This window comes from Denticeps clupeoides, chromosome 20, assembly GCF_900700375.1.
Source record: "Denticeps clupeoides chromosome 20, fDenClu1.1, whole genome shotgun sequence".
Lineage (NCBI taxonomy): Eukaryota > Metazoa > Chordata > Actinopteri > Clupeiformes > Denticipitidae > Denticeps > Denticeps clupeoides.
Window position 1 is genome coordinate 4269560 of NC_041726.1, and position 21087 is coordinate 4290646.

A 21087-nucleotide genomic window follows, 5' to 3' on the forward strand; every position below is an offset into this window, starting at 1 on the left:
TGATCAGAGGTTTTTTTAACTATAGGGAGCTCTGCTCCGAATTTGCTCTGAATTTGGCTCCAGAGTGGCTCCCACAAAGGAGACAGGTTAATAAGGAGGTAGCGTCTCTTTAATTAAACCTGTCGGGGTAGCATCCCCCCCTTTTGTGTCCAGTGGAGCTGTCAGATAAGAGGCTGAGCAGTCCCGACTGCGTTTTTTTTCAGTATCTTGACATTTACCTTTATTAATAGCTTTATATATGAAACATTTAATCAGGTTTAGCTTAAATGTATTGAATGCCTTTTCTCCTTTTGTCCTGGCAGCTGTGGGGGCTACTGCCGTGTACCCCATAGACCTGGTGAAGACCCGCATGCAGAACCAGCGGACCTCCGGTTCCTTTGTGGACGAGCTGATGTACAAGAACAGCTTCGACTGTTTCAAGAAGGTGGTGCGCTACGAGGGCTTCTCCGGCCTCTACCGAGGTCAGTCGGCCGCGCCCCGAGAGACAGAAGTCAGCCATTGTGGAGGGAGGAACCGACAGCCAGGTCGTTTTTATGGGCGGGGAGCGAGAGAGGGGGGTCATCTTTCTGCTGACCTGGCTGCTTTGATGTGAATTAGTCTACTTTCAGGAACTTTTTTTTTTTTGTTGGGGGGAGGGCGGGGATGGAGGGAGGGAGGGAGATGTGTTTTGCACGGAAAGGGCACATACCAGCCCAGGTACTTAACAATGAATTGCGTGAATGCTGCCCGGAGTCGAGATAATGACTGGCCTCGCTAGGGCTTTCAGGGGGAAGAACACACGTTTCGCCCGTGCAAAAAACGGAGATCTCCTTTGGGAATTTCAAATTATGACTGACAGCGTGTATTCCCAGATGCCCTTTACAAAGGAAACAGAATTCGGGTGTTCGTCTAGGCTTTCCCACCTGTCAGTCTCTTCAGGCCAATGCGTTTACAGTTTAATTTGGGAACGGCGTGTCTAGTTCAGAAACTGCCGGGATCTGCGGATGGGTGGAAGAATCTCAGAATCTCTGCTGGAGGATTGTGAATGGTGGTGGAGTTTACCAGAGCTTCAGAAATGTGTTCTGTTTGGGTTGAGTTCTGGTGGGTCATATCACTTGGTTCAAAGACAATTCAGTGTCCTGAAAACGTCATAATCCTGAAAAAGAGCACTCATAAGATAACGGTGGTATGATGATGATAATCATATTTTTTCACTAATTTACTGTGATGCTTTTCAGTGAAAACAAAAAAAAATCCATTGCAAAACTAGTCCAGTTCACACTTTTTATTCCTTTTTTCTTATTCTTCATCAAACTACACAGATTAGCCAGAACATTATGATGTAATGTTGGTTGCCCTCTGAAAAGTTCTGACTTTCTCTGTGTTGTGGCCTCTTGCATCAGTTTTGTTTTTCCAGCACATTCTGCCATTGCTCTATTGAAAATAGATTTGGAGGCCAAGTCAACATTTCCTAGTCGTTGTTGAGTTCCTCAATTCTTTATGAAACACAAAGAATGGCCACCTACATCCTTTTTTCCCATGATGCATCTTGGCCAGGTTCCTCAGGCAGGTGGTGGTTTTGTGTCTGATGCTCACAGGTAAAGTGAAGTGATTGTCATTGTCATACACAACAGCACAGCAAACGGTGCACACAGTGAAATGTGCCCGTTTGCTGTATTGAATTTAACCATCACCCTTGGTGAGCAGTGGGCAGCCATGACAGGCGCCCGGGGAGCAGCGTGTGGGGACGGCACTTTGCTCAGTGGCACCGAACCGGCAACCTTCTGATTACGGGGCCGCTTCCTTAACCGCTAGGCCACCACTGCCCCGGGATGGGTGCACAGACATATGGCATCTTTTTCTCAGAACATTAACGTTCATACCAGTGGGTTTTCTAGTTTTCCTTCCTTGGACTTCCAGGAACAGCCCATCAGATCTGGTTTGTAGGTGCTAAAATGCTAATACTGTTATATCGCAGACATTCACTTCTCCTGTCATAATGTTACGCTAATCGACCTCAAACACTCAGCAGAAACCTAGAAATCCACTGGTAATCTTGGAAGGACGTCATCGTCTCAGGAGCTGCAAAAAAAAAAAAAAAAACGCACATCTTACAAAAACAATAACTGCATGGCGGAACGGTAACGCGCTCCTTAATAGGAAAATGATGTGTGTGGTTCTCTCCCTGATCCTTGCACAAACATAGCCCACGTGTTGCGTTCGTTTCATCCTACCCAGAAGCCTGCGTAATGATATGTTTGCGCTGCTGTATTTGTGTGGCCCGTGTGGGGCCTGTCCCCCCCCCCTGTAAACCTATTAAATTTGTTTGTTACTCTTTAGGAGGGTGTGCGTTTTCGAGTCTGTGCGTGCATGTGTCTGGCGGGGTGGGTTTGGGGGGGCTTGGCTGTTCGTCACCCTAAAATCGGATTATTTGGTTTATTTTTATCCATCCGTCTGGAAGTCTTCGCATTGTGATTTAGGGCCAGGGAAGACTTTTGCGAAGTTTTGTTTTCGTATTATTATTATTACTTTTTGCCGCTCTAATTGTCACGCTGTTCGGTCACTGATGTCTGAACAGCCCACATCAGTAGCCTTCATTAGCATCAGGGATATTGCAGAATTAGACGTTGAAGCAGTCCGCCTGGCCGTGCGCCGTGCGTCCTGCGCTCCCCTCTCTTTTTTTAATCATCTTGTTTCCTAATTGTAGGTTTGGTACCACAGCTTCTGGGTGTGGCCCCCGAGAAAGCCATAAAGCTTACAGTAAGTGCTTTCTTTCACCACCGCGGCCCGTCCAACATGGAGCCCCACCGCCCAGCCATGCGTTTTTTTTAATCTGCAGTTGCAGATCGTATACCCCTCACCAACCAGACCCGTGTGGTTCCTGTCACATGTACAGGGTGGCCATTTATATGGATACACCTTAATAAAATGGGAATGGTTGGTGACATTGAACAGTGGTCAGAAACTTGTAAATAACTCATGAAAGAATAAAGTTACATTAAAACCACCATTGTTTTTCTTGTGAAATTACCAATACATTTGATGTGTCACATGACCCTCTTCCTATTGAAAAAACAAAAGTTGGATCCAAGATGGCGACTTCAAAATTGGCACTATGGTCACCACCCATCTTGAAAAGTTTGCCCCCTCACATATACTATTGTGCCACAAACAGGACGTTAATGTCACCAACCATTCCCATTTTATTAAGGTGTATCCATATAAATGGCCCACCCTGCAGATTGAACATTTTTCCTCGTTCTAATAATAAAAGTCTTTGCTCTGTGTAAAGCTAGGTTACCAGTGTGCATTTTTTTTTTCAGGTGAATGACTTTGTTCGAGGTAAGACAATGACGAAGGACGGAACGGTCCCTCTTCCTGCTGAAATCCTTGCTGGCGGATGCGTGAGTATCTGAGCCTCAACATTAAAATTGCTTGCCTGGTACTGTGTGGGTAACTAGGCAAGTTTTCCTGTCCCAGCGATCCTATAGGTCCTGTAAAATGGATTCCGGACTTCTAAAGCACATCCCGCTGATGCTCGGTTGAATCGAGATTAAGGCTTTCAGCAGTTCGGGCATCAGTCTCGGGTGTCCATGTTCCAGTCATTAATGAACTTGTCTGTAATATCCACTGCATGCCAGTAACATGCCACACAAGACCTGGAGATGGTCTGGCTCAGTTGTTTAGATTGGGTGCAATGTTACATTCAATGTGTCTCATTCAATGTGTTTTCTTTATTTTCATGACCATTTACATGGTAGATTCTCACTGAAGACATCAAAACTATGAAGGAACACGTGTAGTTATGTACTTAACAAAAAAAGGTGAAATAACTGAAAACATGTTTTATATTGAATATTTTATATTATAATTTAAATGGTCATGAAAATAAAGAAAACACATTGAATGAGAAGGTTTGTCCAAACTTTTGGCCTGTACTGTATATTATTGGTAGTTTAATGCAAGCATTCTGAATGGAGTATTGATGAATGTGATATTAACAAACACATCATATGTAGCACTGCAGAATATATGCCACTTTATGTCATTTTTTCCCCTTAATTTGTCAAGAAGGAATGCCAACGGACAACACATTCAGCGTGGCACCATTTGTGGCGTGTGCAATAATCCCTTCAACCATTTAAATCAGCCGCCCTAAATCCACTGTATCCCTTACAACCATAACAAGACGAGAAAATTTAACAAGAAGTGTCTGCTTAAGGTTTAAGTTTCACGCTGCTCCCCTTAGGGGACACTTCTCGCCTTTGTTGTGTGATTGAAGAGGCACTTCACCCCTAATCCACGCTAAAGACTCGGAGCTGGTTTCTTCTTCTGGTGTAGCAGAGCATCGCAGGTAGTCACCCTGCCTGCCCGCGCACATCCACGTTCTCCACGACACCATCGCTTTTAATCCCAGAATCCTGATAATCAGGCCCGTGACGCGAGTGGGGGCGTCCGGGCCGGGAGTCGGGGTCGGGCCGCTCCCCGGTGAAGCGGTCTGGGGGGGGGCGTCTACCTGAGAGCGAGCCTCGCGTTTGATCACTGAGCTGTCGAAAGCCTGACCCCCCGACTACGCCCCAGACCCTCTGTCTGCCCGACCTCGCTGCCTCGCCGCTACGGGCTGAAAGGGGCTCTTTCATCAAGCCTCTTTTGATGAGGATTACCGAAGCGGCGTATATACGCTCGAAAGTCGCTTATCGCTGAACTCCGCCGGCGGCCTCCGAACACCTTATTTACAGTGCGCCGTGTTTGGCGCGAACACATTTACGCTGGAAAGTGACAAGAAAAGATGGAAGTTGGCCGCTGGTAAGACGAGTCCGGAGGCCTCCGCGCCGTGGGAGCCGGCGTGTTTTCTCCTTTCTTCTCCTCTCCCTCGTCTCGCGATTCCCGTGATCTTCTGACAGCTCTTTTCATCCCAGACGAGCCCCCGGTGTTTGTGCTGGCAGGAGCGCGCTCTTTTATCACACCTCCTCACACCCGGCCCTGTCAAAACCCTGTTTATTGACACTTTCCTGACGACACATGAAATGTATTTATTTGATTGGTGTGTGTGTTTGTGTTGGGGACTGTGTGTGTGTGGGTGGGGGGTGTTCGTGCGAAACTGGACCCTGTGCTCTCGCTCTGTTTTCGCTCTCGTGGCAAGCCATGAGGTGGCATTAATGAAGTCGTATCCAGCGCTTAGAATCCAGAGACTTGCGGTTTCTCCCCCAGCTCCCCCCCCCCCCCCCCCTCGTCTTTTTTCCAGAATTAGGGCCACTGCTCTTGCCAGGATGTAACGATTATTTGGTAAGAACAGCATGCTCCGCTGGCTTGTGGACTTGGCTGGATTCTTATCTAGCGTTTGCTGGCCCATCGTCTGAGGGCTGGGTTACCCAAAATACTTGCTCGGGCCAAACTTAAAGAAAAGCAGATGAGGACGGGAGCACATTCACATTCTGCGCCTTCTCTTCTTGCTATGCTGTGTTGATGTAATGCAGGGACTTTGTTTTTAAGTGTTTCAAACCCTTGGAGTGGCTTGTCAGAGTGGCGAGATCTGCTGCTAAATCTTCTCCTGGCACCCATGAAAGTGTAAGTGACTGCTAATGGAGGGTGCCTAATGCCATACTGCTGGCACCATGGCTGTTGTTTGCTCCGCCGGTTTCCCTTTGAGGTGTGGGGGAACGGTGGTCGTGGACCAAAGGTGCAAACGTGGGCCTGGGACGAGCCTGGCCGGGGCTGTCCGCGGTCGGACACACTCCTCCTGCCAATCAAGCGAGGCTCAGGTGCTCCCTCCCACAATGCCTCAGGGGATCTGCCTGCCTTGTAATTACCAGGAAATTATCAGACCGCCACTGCTTCTGTCAGTCTGTAATCAAATAGGGCCCCCTCTCTCTCTCTCTCTCTCTCTCTTTTTCGTCTTTTTCTTTCTCTCTCTCGCCCTTTTCTCCTGGTTGGGCCCCCTTTCTCCACGTTTCTGCCTCTGGAGAACTCATGTCTTGATAAACCCAGCGTTTGAAGCCTTTGACATGACACTTTGTGCTCTGTACGCTCCCTTTCTACCCCCTCTCCATTTATCTCTGTGTTCCACTTAGCACTCAGAATTTCGAGCTGATATTCTAATTAACTATATATTAAGTGTCTTTTTTTTATCTATGTGACCAGAGAAGGTGGTCCTTTGTGACTGCCGGCACAATTTCCTCTGGCAAGGAAGTTGAGGTCAATCTGCACGCTTCTATTTTGAAGTGTTCCTTCAATGAGATGATTATGGTGTTTCCCTTTGGAACATGGCAACACTTACTACATTTAGCTTTCTTAATGTCTTAAGATATGTGTACAACCGCTAATTACGAACGCATTTAATCTGTTCCCGTAAGACAGAAACCCTTACACAATTCGACTTTTATATCTCAGTGAGCAAACAAACACTAAGACCCTTATTTTTCAGAGGGCTGGACTCTGGAGAAGAGATCCATGGAAACAGATTTCCATCTAATTGCGCTGTGGTGTCGTCAGCGCACAGAATCAGTAGCCATGAGCAACAGGAACGGTAGGGTCCTGGCAGGAGATGAGGCAGCCGGCCATGCTGGACTCTTGTTCAGAGGCCTTTGGTGACCTGTTTCTGCATGCCAGAGGTTCTTGTTGAATGCAAAATAGCCTCAGGGTCTGAACTTCTTAGACCAACGTCGTTATCAAATTAGCACTTTTTTGGTTACTGTCATGATCCGGTCCGGCAGGGGTGACTCCGGGTCCGGAGTTCGGACCGGAGTTTCATGTTAGTCTTGTGCAATGTTCCCTGATCGTGTTCACCTATGCATAATTATATAATTGTATAAAGCTACCCTGTTCATGTCTGTTGGCCATCAGGCCATTGTGTGGTGATGTTCCCTTGTCTCGGCTGCTATGCATTAAACCCCTGTCCTGTTACGTCGTGCGTATGTGTCCTCCTTTCTCGCCATGTCCAGCCCAACATGACAGTTACAAGTAAATGTGCAGTGAGTGAATTTGTCCTGATAAGACAGTTGAAAACAAGTAAGGATGTCTCATATGAGACAGTTAGTCAGTAAGCCCAAGAATCTTGCATATTTGCTGTTCATTTATTTTGTGCTGTAAACATCTATTGGACATTTCAAATTTAAGACAGTTAATCAGATGTTACGAAGTATATTAATTTTTTTGGTGCTGTGAATTCTCAGATATACTAAGGTATGCATTACATATATTTGTCATTGCACATGTGTTAATATTAAAAGAAAAAATTAACATACTAAATGTGGAAACATATCTGTGACTATTTTGTTGTCCAATGTTTTAGACTTTTACTATTCTGTCATGACGCCTGTTAGAATATATTTAATCTAATAAAAAAAAAAAAGAAAAGACAAACACATGTTTCCATGGGTCTCTGAACACAGGCTGGAGGGTCTCAGGTCATCTTCACCAACCCGCTGGAGATCGTGAAGATCCGTCTGCAGGTAGCAGGGGAGATCACAACAGGGCCACGGGTCAGCGCGCTGTCTGTCATCCGTGACCTTGGCTTTTTCGGACTCTATAAGGTACTATTCATTGTCATTTATTAACAAAACATACACATTTACAATATGACGCTTATGTAATAAATATGTAATTAACAAAAAAAAATAAATCGGTCCAATTATAAACATAGGGCAGACAGAATCAACGTCTTAATCACTGGAATAAATTTTAAATATTTAACACATTCAAATAAATGAGCACCGTTAATGCAGCGTTAATGCAGCTGTGTTTTGTTTACGTTACAGATGAAAAAATCCTCCAAATGAATCTTGATTAATTCACTGCAAATTGTTTTATTAATTTGCTAACATTTTCTAATCGATCGACAGCTCTCAAAAGTTTTAATTTACATTGACATTAATTTACAGAGCACCCAGACTACTGGTTATAAAGGATGTTTGTACCGCTCTCTCGCTCTCTCTCTCTCTCTCTCTGTCCTCGAGCTGCTGAGTTGGGGATGAGAGTGCTGCATTCCTGAGGGCTGTGGACTGGCGTGTGTTTTGGTGTAAACAATGCAAAGCAACTGTGATGCTGGTTTTTGGCAATTTTCACAGTCCCAGTGCACAGCTGGACTCTCATTACACCTCATAACGTACATATGGAGTCCTGCCCTGTGAGATGACGGTTTAACGGCGAAGCCAATCGAGTCCTCGTAAAACAAAAATGGCCACACAAGCTGAGAACCGCCGACTTCCATTCTGCATTACATACAATATCACTCTCTTTACTTTTTACATTTACAGCATTTATCAGACGCCCTTATCCAGTGCGACTTATGGTTAAGTGTCTTGCTCAGGGACACAATGGTAGTAAGTGGGATTAGAACCTGGGGCTTCTGGTTCAAAGGCGAGTGTGTTACCCACTAGGCTACTACTACCACATATTTTACTGTTCATATTTGTCATAGAACACTGTGCATTACTGATATCGGTTCCTGTTAGATCTTTGATGCTGATGAAGAATTGATGCTGGTCATTGTATGTGGGCTTCTCCTGTTTTCCTGTCCTGGGAAAAATCTTTGCTTCCAAGACACAGAGGTACTGAACCGGTAATATAGTATAGTTGTGCATACAGCCGTGTGTGTGTGTGTGTGTGTGTGTGTGTGTGTGTGCAATACCAAATCTGGTGCCTCCCCTCCGCCTGTGTCTCCTGTGCAGCAGACAATGCGCATTGACAGCGGGAGACGCGCTCCGGCCTGCCTGTCCCAGACGGGCTGTCTCCTCAGGGCCCCGGCCCGCGCACAGAGCAGCCTTTGTCAGCCTAATTACCCCGCCTCTCCCTTCCCCACCAACGCTGCGGCAGCCGGACGGAGACCGGCTCCCAAAACGCGCCGATGGAGAGAGGCGGCCTGCACAATACTTCATGTGCATGCAAACACACACACACGCATACTTCATATACACGCATACACAGTGCAAGTTCCAGCGCAGAAGCACACCTCCACCTGCAGGCACTACACAAACACACGTAAATACGCCATGGACGTGCACCTGCCTGTCCACCCAATGACCACCAATCACCGCTTTTTCTTTTTTTTTTTTTTCACTGTGGGAACCTAAAACAACTCATAAATACGTAACAACTTCCAATTAAATTATTATAGGTTTGTGGGACCCAGCAAAATGTCCCCATAAATACTGGGCTTTATGAAGTCCCCACTAATGCATAAACTCACTTACACCTCGCATCTTACGCCTTTGTGCTACTACACAAACACACATACATTTCCATGTTCGTTTACATGATTGGGCACACACACACACACACACACACACATACACACACATTATAAAGAAAATACTATTTTGTGCATTTAGGTGGGCACACATGTATGCATACAGATAAAAAAAAAAAACGATATAAACTACAAACGCATATATATACACAGAAGTTGCGTGTCTGCAGATATCACCTCAACCTTCGCCCTAGACCCTCTGCCCCACCTGGTTCTCCCCTCATCACCGTTTGAGTGCGCGCTGGTTGAGTTATCACGCACTGAGATGGCCGGCAGCGCTTCCAGATGTTCCCGCTCCTCCGCCTCCTCGCGTTGCCGGGGGAGGGCGCCGAACAGCCCCCCCCCGCCTCCACGCAAGGGTGCAGACTGTGGGCCGCGCCAGAAGCAGATGATGAGCTGTCTGCAGCGTTTCTGCCCGCCTTGGCGACTGATTTTTATCGCTGGCATTTCAGCGGGCAGGTAGGCCGGCTGCCGCTGGGCCAGGTGGGTGGAGAGGGAGGAGAGCGCTGGGAGGGAAAAGAGCTTTGCTCCCCGGTGAGGTATTTTGCGCTACCTGTGTGTGCACCACAGATTAACCCACGGGTGAAACAAAGCCTGGCCCAGGCACTCGCTGATGGACTGGAAGCTACATTGTGTGCCAGTGTGTGTGTGTGTGTGTGTGTGTGTGTGTGTGTGTGTTGGATGCTTGGAGAGCAAGGAGAGCTCTCTGCGCTTGGATCTTTGCCAGCATGCAGAGCACAGGGAAACGAAATCTGGTTGAAGATGTGGGTTTTGTTTACAATGAAAGAACTAGTTGCTCTTTCCTCGCTGAGTTTACCCAGCGTCTCGTTTTACGATCGATTGATCAGTTCTCCAATAAAAAAAATTTATAAAAATTCCCGGTATGCCCTATTAGGCTCATTAAGCTCTGCCAAATGGAGATAAAGACCCTTATATCAGCAAAAAAAACTTTTAGTATGTTTGGCTCCTATGTTCCACCACACTTTTCAATTACAACGAAATAGAAATGGAAATTTCCAAAAATTCGGGATTTACATACTTGGTTTTAAGTAGACTTAAATGTCAACGTGTTTAACACTGGGTTACTAGGATACTTTTTTTTAAAGGTTGATTTGATTACTCTGTATTGGTAAGTGCAATACAGCGAGAATGAAGCCAGTTAATGGCTTGCATAAAATTATCACTATAAAGCCTTTCGTTCATATTGTACAACAAATTGCAATAGCAGTTTTTTGTAAAGGCAGTGGGTACTGCATAAAAAATTCGAAAAAGAATCAAATTGGAGCTAAATTTCTCCAGAAACCTCAGACTGTTGCTATCTGCACATTCCCAGTGTCACGTTACAGTATCACAAAAGCAGTGGTGCTCTAATTTTTCAGACTGTACTAGCAATATAAATTCACTTATTTCATTCGTAATAGTCTAAAAGGCTGCATATTTCACTAGTCATATATATATATAATTTTTTTAAGGAAGATCAGACAGTGTCACGCTGAAAATAATGCCAGGGTGTGTTCTGTTAGACTATGTCATGCCACTGCAGGGGATGGACCAGGCTCAGGCGTACGGCATGCTGAAAGTGGAGGTTTAATAACTGAAAAGAAAAAAAACGTGCAATGGCCGGAAATATGCAAACAAAAGAAACAATGACATCTGGAAGGAGGTCAAAGCTGGACAAGGGAGTGAAGGATAACTGGGTTTATATACATACAAAGGTAGCAACTGTACTGTATTTGAATATACCTATATCCATATACAGTATATGCCAAAAGATTGGTTGCACCTTCTCATTCAATGTGTTTTCTTTATTTTCATGGCCATTTACGTTGGTAGATTCTCACTGAAGGCATCAAAACTATGAATGAACACATGTGGAGTTATGTACTTAACACAAAGTGGAGACCTGACCTCCACAGTCACCGGACCTGAACCCAATCCAGATGGTTTGGGGTGAGCTGGACCCCAACAAGTGCTAAACACCTCTGGGAACTCCTTCAAGACTGTTGGAGAACCATTTCAGGTGATGACCTCTTGAAGCTCATCGAGAGAATGCCAAGAGTGTGCAAAGCAGTAACCAGAGCAAAGAAACTAGAATATAAAACATGTTTTCAGTTCCTTTTTTTTGTTAAGTACAGAACTCCACATGTGTTCATTCATAGTTTTGATGCCTTCAGTGAGAATCTACCAACGTAAATGGTCATGAAAATAAAGAAAACACATTGAATGAGAAGGTGTGTCCAAACTTTTGGTCTTTAGTGTATACAGTCACCAGTGAGCAGGTGACCAGCCATCAATAGCAGTTTAATTTCCAGCAGGCGATTGTTAACATACAGACATTGTGATCTGCGGGAGCTGCCAGGTTGCAAATCTGCCACTTACACTGTAAATGTAAAAGTAAATGAATACTGAGTCTGATTCCTTTAAATTACGTTATTTTCAATAGACAATCAGTAACATACAGTTACTGAGTAAAATATAGTAACCGTCATTGCATTGTTCAAAATCTTGCAGAAGGTTCTAAAAACCACAGTATCGTTACCTCATTAATCACATTCTCTTTTAGTTCTTGTTCAATAATGTGCTATGCACTAATTTCCACGAGGCATCTAAACAAAGACGCGGTACTGCAGTAAATCAAGCTTCAGTAGTACCAGAAATCTGTGTTTAGTTACCAAGGATTAAGATATTAGAGCCAGTCAGCACATTAATGCTTTAAACTGGAAAATGGAGCTGAGTAACTCAGCGGTGGTCTCCTTCTCTCCCCCAGGGGGCCAAGGCCTGCTTCCTGCGAGACATCCCCTTCTCCGCCATCTACTTCCCCTGCTACGCGCACACCAAGGCGTCACTGGCAGACGAGGAGGGGCGGGTGGGGCCTGGCAAGCTGCTGCTCGCCGGGGCCCTGGCGGGTAGGCTGACCGCGCGGTCTCTCCGGTAGCCGCCTGCGACCGCTGGCTCCATTGCGGTCGGCCCTAATTAGAGTGCTCAGTGATTTAGGCAGCGTTTTTGAAGTGCGGCGCGCCTGCCAAGGGCCGGGATATTTTCCACTGTTAATATATAGGACCTGGCAGCCGCGGGCTCCTGCCAGAGAGAGTGTTAAAAAAGGCCGAAACACCGGCGCGGTAAGGCCAATAAACAGACCTCACTTCCAACGCCGGCAGTGGGGGTCCAAAACATCCAAGACGTGGTATTTTTTTTTTCTCGCCACATTATTTATGAGCCCCCCCCCCCCCCCTTTTTTTTTTTTTTTTTCCTGCTTGTATATAAAATATGATCTTGATCTAATGTTGTTTTTAATATTTTATTTTAGTGGTTTATCTGAAAGAAAACATAATTTAAAAAGACTTCAGTGCAAGCCAAACCAGGATGGTCTGGAGCTCAACTGAAAGGGAATGAATATTTATTCCTAATCCCTTTTTTTCCTGATAGATTTGTTGGTAATACCACCCCCACCCCCCCAGCTCCATCTTGGATTGAAAGCAGCACTACATGGAAAAGACATATAAAGTCAGCATTGATTTTTTTTTTCTTCTTCTTCTATATATTTTCTTTTGGGAGTCGTGATTCGAACTTGAAATGCAGTGCAAGAGGTCGCTTTCACTCATGGCATTTATCACTGTCTCCTTTATTTATAAGTGGCGAGGACCGAGAGGCAATTAGCAATCTACTGTTGACTCAGGAAATTGAATTATGCGCTTGGTTTGTTTGCAACGTTATGCCAAAGCAGCCGCTAAAACATCGGTGGCATTTGATCTGATGTCTTCTGCTTCCTGCTGTTATGAATAGTAGATTTAAGCACATCAATGGACTACAGATTAATCACACCAAAGATGTCATTTATTATTGCAATGTGAGTTTTCTTTCCCCCCCAACATGTACTTCATCATCATTCATAAATATCATACTGGATGGAAGTGTAAAATCTTGACTCTGGTGTTTTTTAGGCCAAGTGAATCAGGCATGAACAAACCTTGATGAAAGAATCAATTCATTAACTAATTAATTAATATTAATTAAAAGAACCAATTTTCAGATGAGGTTTATTTACCCCTATGCCCCACATTTTATGAAATCTCAATCATTTATGAAAATTTTGAAAGATTGAAATTGATGTAATAATTGGTGTAAGTTGAGTCATAAGTGCCAGAAATACTGTTGTATTTTACTATATGATAAGACCTGCATCTTTTTTTCATGGGGTTTTCCTCGCCTGTGCATATTAAGGTCAGATGGTGTTGCAGATGCTCAGCAGATACGGTTTTACTGAGCGGAACTAGTGACGTGACAGTGCTCCACCCTGTTCTAGGCATGCCGGCTGCATCCCTGGTGACCCCAGCTGATGTTATCAAGACCAGGCTACAAGTGGCTGCCCGCGCTGGCCAGACCACGTACAGTGGGGTCATTGACTGCTTCTGGAAGATCCTCAGAGAAGAGGGGCCTCTGGCTTTCTGGAAAGGAGCTGGAGGTACAAAGTTGCTAACCTGGTTAACCCATAAAGCTCACTTTCTGGCAAGAAATCTAGGTGCCACTTAAAAAGGAAAATAAGGATTTGGACAAAGAGCATCTAGGCCTTGTATGCCTGGATTGTCACCCATTGGTCTCCTTTGCTTAAGGCTAAACAAATATACTTCATCTTACCTAAACTGCTCATAGGTCTTTCCTCTTAAGGCAAGGAATTATTCTTGTTGCCATGGAGATGTGGGTAGCTTGAGACAACTGTCTGTGACACCTCCTACCTAACCAGTTTAGATGGTTAGTTTTTTTTTTTTTTCGGCATTTATCAGACGCCCTTATCCAGAGCGACTTACAATCAGTAGTTACAGGGACAGTCCCCCCCTGGAGACACTCAGGGTTAAGTGTCTTGCTCAGTGACACAATGGTAGTAAGTGGGATTTGAACCTGGGTCTTCTGGTTCATAGGCGTATGACTTAATAGTCTTTGAAATGATATTTACATTTATGACATATCAGTATTTACAGGGGCAATCACCCTGGAGATACTCAGGGTTAAGTGGTAGTAAGTGGGGTTTGATCCTGTGACTTGTGGTCTTTTTTGTTCATAGGTGAGTATGTTAACTCACTAGGTCACTACCACCACCAAGACATCTATTGTGGTTTCAGGGTTCAGTTCTAGGACCAATAGGTCCTGATCTCTAATAAACTATCTGCTGCTTTCTATCCATGAAGAATGGTTTCAACCATTCTGCAAAAGGTCTTTCTAGACTTCAGTAAAGTTCTCTGCTGTTGTATTGGACAAGTGGACAAAATCTTCATATTAATGTTCATGTTCTGCTGCTCATACTGTCATGCAGGGCCCCCTGGAAAAGGTAGGCTGCACCCATGCAATTGTATGCAAAGTAAAAATGAAACCTGACGTGAGCCTTGCTCAACAAAAGGCTGCGAAGGCTGAAAAAGAGGATGTCTCCAGGGAAAGAGATCAATCAAAGAGATTGTTGGACAACGACATCATTGAGCGCATTAATGCACTTCCATGGTTCTACCCCATTGTTGAGTCTCAAAAGGCGAGGGAGTGCGCATGCATGCTGACCTCAGAGAACCCAACAAGGTGATTGTCAGGCAGCCAACCCATTACCTCACACTGATGCACTGTTCACATCGCATTTTCTCCACCATTGATCTGGACTACCATCATGGCCCCATGGCCTTTGTTACTCATGAAGGATCATTTTTCTAAAGGCGGGCGCCATACAGTTTGACATCAGCAGCACCTGCATTCCAAAAGATGATGGTTCTCATACTTTTGGATTTGCCATGGGGAACAGGTGTACCTATATGACCTCATCGGGGGAGAAGGAGAAGTAGTAACAAGCAATACACACTATTGGCCAAGTGGCTAATGTTCTGTTTTATTCATACTACAGGCTCAAACCCAACATAAAATTTAATCCATGACGCCAGAAACTGAGCATGAAATGAATCACTTCTGAGACACAATATCGGCTGTACATAGATGAGTTAGGTCAAATGATGAGGAGTTGCTTGATTGCAGACAGACTTGTTTGATTTTTCTCCCCCTGTCTTTCAGCTCGAGTGTTCCGCTCTTCGCCCCAATTCGGAGTCACTTTGGTGACCTACGAGGTCCTGCAAAGGTGGTTCTACGTCGACTTCGGTGGACAGTAAGTTTGCCTCATCTTCCCTCTTTGTTCTCCTGCTTCATCTTTCCTCCTCCCACCTTCGCTAAAAGAGCAACGCAATGTTCTTCATGACTTCATGCCTCCTAACAGTCACAACGGTGCAACAAAATGAAATTTAAATTCCCGAACAAGTGGGAGAAAAAAGGCTGAAGACACACAGCAAAGTGAAGGAGCCCAGCAGCCAAAATGTCACAGTAATGTGGAAGCTGATGGATGGGTCTTTTGAAAAGGCCGGCACAATCTAAAGGTCACTCCCTTGCCTTACTTCATTGTTACCCATAATGTGCCGGGAGGAGCCTTGCTTGGTGGAAGAGCGTGTTTTTCCCTTTAAAGCATGAGCAGGTCTGATTGAAAGCCATGTGTGGCCGTCCCTCTCGTTTTTTTTTTTTTTTACCCCATCCCTTCCCGCTTTTCTTTTTCCACCGTCGCTTCAGAGACCACGAATTACCTCAAGACCAGACGATTTTCAAATGATCAGCTGACTCAACTGGACCCTCCTTTGAGGAATGGATTTGACATTTCGGTAAATTTCTGGTCTTGAAATAAAGCTGCCCTGCAACCCACTGGTTTGAAGCCGGGGGAAGAGTGGTTTTCACCTCGTTCCAGCTCTTTCTGGCACTATGACCTCATTTTCCCATAGTGAAGGCTACACCTTCAGGAAAAGAGAAAAAAATGTGGTGCAAAGAGAACACCTACGACTATGGCTATACCAGCTAGGCCACAGAGTCGGGCCTGTTTATATCTTCAGCTGCAGCCAACGGTGTCCGCTTTGAAAAATCATTACGATATTTGCCATATTGAGTGCCTTGAATAAACACACAGTGTCAAGAGTGTTCTTGTGTTCTCAGTTCTGGTGACAGTTGCAGTTCAAACTGTCCAGAACATAAAAGGTTCCTGCCACCCCGGTTGTAAAGGCTTCAGAGGAGGCCGAGTCATTTTATTTCTGTGTCTGGCCCTCGAAAAGAAAATATTGGTGTTTCCCCCAGATCTCAATATTCGATTAGGCCGTTTATTTTTAGTGACCGTAGCGCGGCCGCCGCTCCTGTCTCACTTTCTCTCTCATTTTCGCCATCGCTCCCCCTCTCCTTCCCTGCCGCAGAAAGCCTTCTGGCTCGCAGCCACCACCCAGGTCCCGGATCAGCTTGCCGGCGCCCAACCCCGACCACATTGGTGGATTCAGGCTGGCCATGGCCACGTTCGCTGGCATTGAGAGTAAATTTGGACTTCACCTGCCCCGGTTCCGGGTCCCGGTCGACCTCTCCGGCGACTCCTGTGGCAGCCAGTGAAAGATGGCTGCCAAAAAGCTGAATAATGTTTCTCAAAACTGCTCACATCTGTATTGTTGAGTTGTTGTTTTTTTTTTGAGGTATGTATATTTCTATTTTTGGAGGTTGTAGCGTGTTTTTATCATAATAAGTTATATGTGATACTGAAAGAATAAACCTTCTGGGGGGCTTAGCAGGAACATGTATGGTTTTATTAGAGTTTAAGATGTATTTTTCTGAAGTTGATTCCAAACTGACCTCCTACATATATGTTTACATATATGTCAAACCTGTATTGTATGAACGTGACAAGCGTTCACTGTCACCAACTTGCATTTGTCTCTAGTGATCTAGTGACTGATCTGGTTTATGATTATGCATCAAAAGTCAAAAAGTCATGATAAAGTATAACAACAGTGTGTAATACAGTCGGATAGGAGTGATGGAATTAGCCTTGAATGAGCCTGTGTGGATCAGTAGACTGTTTAAACCATGTAGCGTGCAATAACCGTGCCTTACAGAACGTACGGCAGCAATATACTGTATTAATTATGAATACAGAACACATTTAATAAAGTCTTACACACAGCGAGGTTCAACAAGTGCCATGTTTTATTGGCAGCCCAGCCTGCCTTTGTCACAGATTGTCACACACAAAACGCGCCTGATTCCCGATCAGCTCACGAGCAAAGTGACGTTTAGCGTGTACCCCTGCAGTGACAGTAACATGGAAGCGGTTGTACATGCTGCACCAGTGACACGTTCTCACACAGCGTCCGTTTTTTGTGTGCCATGCAGAGGAGAAAATGCACACAACACAAAGCACTGCGGTTGCATGAGGCCTGCAGCACACATACTGGCCAGCAGCACGACTATTAAATGATAAAACACTGTGTCACGAATAAGGATTTCGGTCAGCGTCTCACCAACCAATACCATTCAGCCATTAACGTAGGAGAACGTGACTCCGGATGTTGAGTCGTATTATATGGTTAACGACTGACTGTAGGAGGGAACATACACAGTTTACACAGACACACACACATGCGGACCAGGTGCTTGGATAGTATATTTCTTGTTGAAGCGGCGAGGGTTTGACGCCCGTCCTACGAAGCCAGCTCCACGGGGCCGTCCTCCTCCCCGTCCGCCCGGTTGGCGCGGATCTCCACCAGCGTTCGGGCGAGACGTGCCCAGTCCTCGCTGTGCGGCACCGCCAGCTGTGAAAAAGGCAACCAGAAAGTGACACGCGGTGACCTGAAATGGAGCGACGCGAGCCACCGGGTGTTTGGCCGTGTCGGGGTTTTACGGGACGCCCGGCGTAGCGCCGTGCGATCGCGTTCCGCCGTGAAAGTCAAATGAGAGAGGCCTGCCACCCAGGCTGCGACCGCAGCTCGCGGTATAATTAAACAGGGCTGGGGAGGTGGGCGGGGACGTCACGCGTCTCCCCTGAACCCACAGGCACGGGGCGGGGGGGGGGGGTTACACCTCACTCCTCATCAACATCACCAAAATCGTCCAGATATAAATAGCGTTAAGAGATTTTAAAAAATCGAAAAAGGTTTTACCTCGGAAATACTGGCACAGTGTAAGAAACGGTGGGAGTTCTTGATCCACCTCTCACAACAGGCCCGTTTCACACACGTCTGAAGACTCAACGCGATGTCAGAAATGCAGGAAGTGAGCGTATGCGTCCATATGTCACTTAAAAAACGAGACGTGTCGCTATCCAAAGCAAATATTTAACCCTGTACCCTAAATATAACACGAAAGGACCTTGGGGGTTGTCAGAAGTGGGCGCCGTCGGTCTTAAACCCCGTTACTGCTCCTGACAGTCCTTTCCTCTGGTGATGTAGGCAGCGCACAAATGTTATTTCTGTCCATTTTATGGGGAGCTTTTGGTAAATAAGCCCCCACTCTCAAATATAAAACCCCTCAACTTCAGTCACTTTATTGATGACCCGCCATTATCATCAGCCCCGTGGGACCACACATAAACCCAACATACTCTCCAATTATCGCGCTAGAGAGAACTAAAATTAGACGCGCCCCCCCACGTACAAAACCAAAGAAAAAAAAAAAGAGAAGAACTGAAACGGGGAGTCGTGGCGCTCGGCCGCTCTGCGGTCGCGGTTCAGTCATGTGGACGGCGAATAAAATAAGAAATTGGACGGGGACAAAAATCAAACATAGCTTTAAGGAGCTGGTAAACAAAACCCAAACGTCCAGACGCGGAGTTGAGCTTTTAATTTGTGGAGCTCTGCAGTCTACTCGGGTTCCAGTCGGCGCGGTGCAGGGCGCTGCTGGCAGAAAACAATTCTGCACAAGTCGCTGCTCTCAAATCGGTTTTTCATTGTGATGGATCAAGTGCACTAGCCGTATTCAATTACACGTGAAAATAATAATAATAAAAAAAGAAATTGATATAAACATGTTGAATATGCGCTCAGTTCATCCATCACCAAAAAAGTCCACTGTTCCTTTTATATTGATTCAAAAACTGTAATGGTCCACAACAACTTATTTGGAACATGCCAAATCCTCTATGGATAGTCTTATATAAGATTTGACTTCTAAATATGTTTTAATGAGCACACACACACACACACACACACTGTACAGGCCAAATGTTTGGACACATCTTCACATTGTGTTTTCTTTATTTTCATGACCATTTATGTTGGTAGATTCTCACTAAAGGCATCAAAACTATGAATGAACACATGTGGAGTTATGTACTTAACAAAAAGTGGAGACCTGGCTTCCACAGTCACCGGACCTGAACCCAATCCAGATGGTTTGGGGTGAGCTGGACCAACAAGTGCTAAACACCTCTGGGAACTCCTTCAAGACTGTTGGAGAAGCATTTCAGGTGACGACCTCTTGAAGCTCATCGAGAGAATGCCAAGAGTGTGTAAAGCAGTAATCAGAGCAAAGAAACTAGAATATAAAACATGTTTTCACTTTTTTCACCTTTTTTTGTTAAGTACATAACTCCACATGTGTTCATTCATAGTTTTGATGCCTTCAGTGAGAATCTACCAACGTAAATGGTCATGAAAATAAAGAAAACACATTGAATGAAAAGGTGTGTCCAAACTTTTGGCCTGTACTGTATGTGTGTATATGTGTGTGTGTGTGTGTGTGTGTGTATATAGATATAGTTAAACAGTGTGTGTACGTATGTGTGTGTTACTCACATTTTGTGGCATTCATCTGTCTCTTAAAATGTTTGTACTGTTTAACACCATTTACCACTTTCACATCATTATGGAATGGTTTGTTTTTGTATTTTACACTTTTAGTCACTTTTCTTATACAGATGCAAAGATGAAATGACTGCTCTGTTTCTGTGTCTTGGAGAGTTTGTGTAAATGTCATGGTTTCTGTCACCCAGAGGACGAACTTACATGACATTTTAATGACAAGTTACGTCATACACACACCCTACTTCCTCATTCTGGATGATCTGACCCCCCTGTCACTACGCCACATGTGCAATGTAGTGCAAGCAGAATTCTAAATCCAATTTTTGCACAACATACCTCTCCAACGTCGTAGATCCACACTCGGCCTTCAGAGTCTCCCACCGCCAGCTCCCTGCCCCCTGATGCCCACCGCACCCTGTTGAGGGCAGACGCTCCCTCGATGGTGACGCTCGCTGTGGGAACCTGATCAGAAGAGACCATTCTTAGCCCTGCCTGAGTCGGAATCCCCACGTCTAGGAGCTGCAGTGCAGTGTTAACACCAAACGCCACTGAGGATCGGCCCACGGGTTCTTTTAGTCACAAATTAGGATTAATTAGGACAACAATTAAGTAATGAACGTGATGCTTTGCCAGTTCTGGGCCCGAATGGCAGCCTGCGAGGTACAGCACGGGGTTCTCCGGGGGTTTTTTAGAGCTCCAGCGCAGTACAGCACAACATGAAATAACAATGAGCGCTTTTAATGAGTCCATAAATCATGACCCCCCCCCCCCCCCCCCACCACCACCACCTCCAATAAAACAATACACGTGTCCACCAACGCGACAGACGGGAATAACGGACACCGACGATCCGCCTGGACGTCTGACAGTCGCACGCCGGCTGACACGTGTCACGGCGGGAAAAAGGAAGCTCTGGCAACGCGGGCTTTAACACGCCGCGCACCAAACCACAGACCGTGGCGCCATTAGCCGGCAGCTTCCTTCCGAGCCAACTGCAAGGTTATATTAGTTGCATGTTTCTCTTTGGGCAAATTGGAAGCAGGTTCCCGGCGCTCCGTTAATGGCGTCATGGCTGACTTTCTTCATAAGGAAACTGAGGACTGCGGCTATTGGCTGGCTGAGCATGTGCGCCGTGTGTCGGTGGATGTACACCGGGCTCCTAACGGGGTGCTGGGCTGGAGAAGTGGCATTCTGACCATACATGGGACCATACGTTCATTTTCATCCGTAAGGGACATG

The 21087-nt window shown here is 45.5% G+C and overlaps 2 protein-coding genes across 7 annotated transcripts in view; one reads left to right on the plus strand and one right to left on the minus strand.

Moving 5' to 3' along the window:
* The window catches only part of slc25a13 (solute carrier family 25 member 13), a 34369-nt gene extending 17218 nt beyond the window's left edge, over nt 1-17151 (plus strand). For 2 of the 3 annotated variants that reach the window (XM_028964273.1, XM_028964274.1), the window contains 8 exons: nt 303-461; nt 2687-2739; nt 3303-3383; nt 7371-7511; nt 11994-12132; nt 13530-13688; nt 15269-15359; nt 16477-17151. In XM_028964273.1, coding sequence (XP_028820106.1) covers nt 303-461; nt 2687-2739; nt 3303-3383; nt 7371-7511; nt 11994-12132; nt 13530-13688; nt 15269-15359; nt 16477-16663 — 1010 coding nt within the window. In that variant the 3' untranslated portion in view covers nt 16664-17151. Of the gene's footprint in view, nt 1-302; nt 462-2686; nt 2740-3302; nt 3384-7370; nt 7512-11993; nt 12158-13529; nt 13689-15268; nt 15360-16476 lie in introns of those variants that run through there. The other variant, XM_028964275.1, reaches the window with a different exon arrangement.
* An 81-nt stretch (nt 17152-17232) lies between these two features.
* The window catches only part of dync1i1a (dynein cytoplasmic 1 intermediate chain 1a), a 54673-nt gene continuing 50818 nt past the window's right edge, over nt 17233-21087 (minus strand). For all 4 annotated transcript variants that reach the window (XM_028964278.1, XM_028964277.1, XM_028964279.1 and 1 more), the window contains 2 exons: nt 20185-20310; nt 17233-17859 (listed from right to left, as the gene is read on the minus strand). In XM_028964278.1, the coding sequence (XP_028820111.1) occupies nt 17749-17859; nt 20185-20310 (237 nt within the window). In that variant the 3' untranslated portion in view covers nt 17233-17748. The remainder of the gene's footprint in view (nt 17860-20184; nt 20311-21087) is intronic.